This window comes from Tachysurus vachellii, chromosome 19 (assembly GCF_030014155.1).
Source record: "Tachysurus vachellii isolate PV-2020 chromosome 19, HZAU_Pvac_v1, whole genome shotgun sequence".
NCBI lineage: Eukaryota > Metazoa > Chordata > Actinopteri > Siluriformes > Bagridae > Tachysurus > Tachysurus vachellii.
The window spans coordinates 21690467-21695466 of NC_083478.1; the positions used below are offsets into that span (position 1 = coordinate 21690467).

Below are 5000 nucleotides of genomic sequence, written 5' to 3' on the forward strand. Positions count from 1 at the left end.
TTTCCTACATTCATTCATCTTCTACCACTTATCCGAACTTCCTCGGGTCACGGGGAGCCTGTGCCTATCTCAGGCGTCATTGGGCATCAAGGCAGGATACACCCTGGACGGAGTGCCAACCCATCGCAGGGCACACACACACACTCTCATTCACTCACACACTACGGACAATTTTCCAGAGATGCCAATCAACCTACCATGCATGTCTTTGGACCGGGGGAGGAAACCGGAGTACCCGGAGGAAACCCCCGAGGCACGGGGAGAACATGCAAACTCCACACACACAAGGTGGAGGTGGGAATCGAACCCCCAACCCTGGAGGTGTGAGGCGAACGTGCTAACCACTAAGACACCGTGCCCCCTTTTCACAATTCACAACTCAGCAAACTTTCACATTAAAAGCATCAGGTTCACATTGATGCTGCTGATTTGAGACACAGCTCTAGATTCTAGTGAGAGAGAATAATTCCGTGTATAATTTCACCCTGTGTTCACTCTATTGAGTGACAAAGCAACAGGTGAGCTTCTAGTACATACTGTAGATAGTACAATTAGCTTGCTTTACTAAGCTTATGCTAATGAACTAATGAAGCTAAGTTGAGTATGTTACGTGAAAATCGAATAAAAAAATGTGTCTAAGTTATGTAGTTAGCTGCGGAGACGTTTGGCCACGACAACAAATAGAGGTCAGACAGACAGACAGGTGAAACAGGAAGTGAGAGTGTTGTCAAATTTATCTGATTGGCTGCTATCCTGTAAAAGGTGGGACATGCGAGAGACTTCAACCAGTGGGATTTGTCGTTATGGGAACAGAGTGGATTGCTGCTGGGGCTGGACACGAGAGAGCTGGGGACAGTGCAGACGTAAGGACACACACACACACACACAAACACACACACACACACACAGACAGCAAGAATTTGTGTGTGTGTGTGTGGTTAAGTTAACTAATACATTAGTGATTTCACATTGTATCTTTTTTGATCTATAGCAGTGTGTGATTTGGGCTGTAAACATGGTGAGTGTGTTGGTCCAGATCAGTGCCTCTGTCACCAGGGATACACGGGCAAGACCTGCAACCAAGGTATGTGTGTGTGTGTGTGCGTGTGTGTAGCTGAAGGGGAAAATGCACCTTCAAAACACATTCCTATCATACCTACAGACCTTACACACCCCAAACACACACACGATTGTTATACATAAATTTAAAAAATATGGAGAATGTCCTGTATTTGGGTCTGGTTTGTAAAGCTCATCAGAAAGACGTGACATCTAGACAATGATCATGTATATGTTCCTTAGTATATAAAGTGTGTGTGTGTCTGTGTGTGTTTGGATACACTACAAACTCAATGCCATCCATGTGAATGTGTGTAGGATAAAGGAAGACTTCATGTGTCACATCTACATTACAGCACAGTGAAATTCTTTCTTCACTTATCCCAACTTATCAGAGCACAGAGTCAGTCATGATTCAGCACAACTGGTGCACTGAGGGTTAGGGGTCGTGATCAGGGGCCCATCAGTGGCAGCTTGGCAGTATTGGGGCGTGAACCAATCCAGAACTTAAACCACTTGAGCCACTACTGTGTATGTGAGCTATGTTATCTGAGTGTGCATATATAACAGTTACACACTTCCTCTCTTTTCCCTGTGTGTGTCTGTGTGTAGATTTGAATGAGTGCGGGCTGAAGCCGCGCCCATGTAAACACCGCTGTATGAACATGGTGGGCAGTTATAAGTGTTATTGTCCCACCGGCTACATGATGACCCATGACGGCACTTGCAGGAGTCAGTCTTTCTATTTTAACCTTCATTTAACACACTTTGTGTTTGTTTATGTGTGTGTGTTGGGTGTGTGTGTGTGTGTGTGTTAATGTGTGTGTTGGGGTATGTGTGTCTTGGGGTATGTGTGTTGGGGTATGTGTGTGTTGTGGTATGTGTGTGTTGGGGTTATGTGTGTGTTGGGGTATGTGTGTGTTGGGGTATGTGTGTTGGGGCTGTGTGTGTGTTGAGGTATGTGTGTGTTGAGGTATGTGTGTGTTGTGGTATGTGTGTGTTGGGGTATGTGTGTGTTGGGGTTATGTGTGTGTTGGGGTATGTGTGTGTTGGGGTATGTGTGTGTTGTGGTATGTGTGTGTTGAGGTATGTGTGTTGGGGCTGTGTGTGTTGAGGTATGTGTGTTGGGGCTGTGTGTGTGTTGGGGCTGTGTGTGTTGTGGTATGTGTGTGTTGGGGTATGTGTGTGTTGGGGTTATGTGTGTGTTGGGGCATGTGTGTGTTGAGGTATGTGTGTTGGGACTGTGTGTGTGTTGGGGCTGTGTGTGTTGAGGTATGTGTGTGTTGGTTTAAATGATATAATTGTAATAAAGAATATGTAAGAACAACATTACTATTTATTAGTAGTAGTAGTAAGAGTAGTACAGTACTGTTTTTGTTGTTTTTGATGTTGTTATTGTTATTATTATTATTATTGTAGACAGCCAGACGTGTGCGATGGCTAACTGTCAGTACGGCTGTGCGGTGATGAAAGGGCAGGTCATGTGTCAGTGCCCGTCGCCGGGGTTACAGCTCGGCCCTGACCGCAGGACGTGTGTTGGTGCGTCAGAACTGATGTCCACAAATAAAAAACCTACATTACACAAATACATATGACGTTAGAGTGTGTGTGTGTTTGTGTGTGTGTGTCTTTGTGTGTGTGTTTTCAGACATTGATGAGTGTGTGATGGGTGTGGCCAAGTGTCCAAGGTTCCGGAAGTGTGTGAACACATTTGGTAGTTACATCTGCAAATGCCACAAAGGCTTTGAGCTGCTCTACATCAATGGCAAATACCAGTGTATAGGTACTCACACACACACACACACACACACACACACACACATGCACACGCGCACACACACACACATGCACACATGCGCACACACACACATACACACAGACACACACACACACACTCACACACACACATGCACACTCACACACACACATGCACACACGCGCACACACATGCACACATGTGCACACACACATACACACAGACACACACACACACTCACACCCACACACAAGCACACATGCGCACACGCACACATACACACACATACACATACCCACACATGCACACACAAACACACTAAACCATACAGCTTGCTAGTGAACTTAAGTGTTAATTTTTTACAGATATTACCGTGTGTGTGTGTGTGTGTTATTAGATAAGAACCACCCCTGCCATGAAAAGCCGAACTCCAAAAAGTGCAGATGTAATCTTGGGACCAGGGGATGGAGCCATGACTGTAAATGTAAGTGTGTGTATTAGTTAGATAGTTAGTTAGTTAGTTAGTTAGTAATAGGTGAGTTTGTTCTTTTGTTTGCAGCTGTTATGAGAGTGACTCTTGATCCAGCGATGCCATTGACCCCCAGACCTACAACAAAAATAACCATAGCAACACTAACCCCAACTACCAGCCCACGCAACACAACTAAGAAGCCCAGGACAACCATCACTATGACAGCAACCACTTCACCAACAACCACCACCACATCAGCGACAACAACTACTTCAACAGCGACCACCACTACAACCACGACAAGAGCAACAGTGTTCCCTACATCAATAGCACCAACCACTGTTGCTATGACAACAGCAGCAACCATTGTTGCTACGACAACAGCACCGACCACTCTTGCTAATACAACAGTGGCCGCTGTCCCTACAGCAACAGCACCAACCACTGTTGGTAGTACAATGCCAACCACGATTGCTACAACAATAGTGCCAACCACTTCTGCTATGACAACAATACCGACTACTCTCACTATGACAACAGTGTCAACCACTGTGGCTACAACAGCAGTGCCAACTACCATGGCAAGAACTACAGTTCAGCTAATCACTACCACTCTGGATAACCACATACAGGAGATCACACAAAGGCCAAGGGGAGATGTACACAGTGAGAGAACACACACACACACACACACACACACAAAATATTGTTGATGTTAGCATGCTAGTCACACTGTTTATTTCCAGGACATGCTGTTAGCTATTAGCTTTAACTCAGCGCTGTGGCACCGCTCTGTGTGTGTGTGTGTGTGTGTGTGTGTGTGTAGTGTTAGGGTAGTGTTTAGCCATATTAGGAGATTAGTCAGTGTGTCAGACTTCAGTAAAGAGAAAAGGTGTCACAGTGGAGGATCTGGTAACCATCACAACTTCAACTGTTTATATTACAGTCAAGCGTGAGTTAAGCTTCTTTATATAGAACCCACCCCCACCCCCACCTCCAGTCCACATTAGAACAAACCAGTACCCCACACCCTCAGGGTTAAAACTCTCCTATAGTAAATGTGTTGTTGCTTTCCTTTAAGACACCACTCAGTTCATTCTAGCACTTTTCACTTCATTCTCTTTTTCTCCAGTTCCGAGGCATCCGGAGAAGAACGTGTTCGAGCTGGACTTTGATGATATAGAGTTGGGGAACACGGCAGATTTTGCACGTGATGATCCAGGTGAGTCTCACACCGCTGCACCTGACCAAGCCCTTAAACCCTATAAACACTGAACTGTGTGTGTATGTGTGTGTGTGTGTGTGTGTGTGTGTGTGTGTTTAGCCTCTGGCTCTTTGAGCTGCTCTTTTGATCAGGGTGTGTGCAGCTGGATGACGGATCGGGATGGAGATCTGCGCTGGGAGACTGTAACCGATCCACACGGCAAGGCGACCAATCACAACTAAGCTCCTGCTAGCTGTATAATCTATGCTAATACATTCCGAGTTTTAAAATTAATTCCTTAAACTTAAAAAAGTAGTGTTTAAAAATGGGTTCCTAAAACAATCATCATCTTTACTTTACTGAGTCAGTCCCATTACACCATGTTTACCATCTCATTACTTTCTGATCTGTCACTCATCCTCAGGTGGGCGGTACCTCACTGTACCAGAGCCAAAGACAGGAAGAAGTTTTAGAGGGGCACGGCTCACCATCCCTTTAGCCCCGCCCAC

The 5000-nt window shown here is 45.4% G+C and overlaps 1 protein-coding gene across 1 annotated transcript in view; it reads left to right on the plus strand.

The window, feature by feature from the left end:
• Positions 1 to 5000, plus strand: part of LOC132862548 (nephronectin) — an 8912-nt gene that overhangs the window by 3094 nt on the left and 818 nt on the right. Inside the window, exons 2-11 of the mRNA XM_060894608.1 lie at positions 763 to 863; positions 992 to 1084; positions 1672 to 1791; positions 2479 to 2598; positions 2708 to 2842; positions 3213 to 3299; positions 3375 to 3953; positions 4420 to 4509; positions 4612 to 4710; positions 4916 to 5000. The exon at positions 4916 to 5000 is cut by the window's right edge and continues 187 nt beyond it. Coding sequence (XP_060750591.1) covers positions 763 to 863; positions 992 to 1084; positions 1672 to 1791; positions 2479 to 2598; positions 2708 to 2842; positions 3213 to 3299; positions 3375 to 3953; positions 4420 to 4509; positions 4612 to 4710; positions 4916 to 5000 — 1509 coding nt within the window. The remainder of the gene's footprint in view (positions 1 to 762; positions 864 to 991; positions 1085 to 1671; positions 1792 to 2478; positions 2599 to 2707; positions 2843 to 3212; positions 3300 to 3374; positions 3954 to 4419; positions 4510 to 4611; positions 4711 to 4915) is intronic.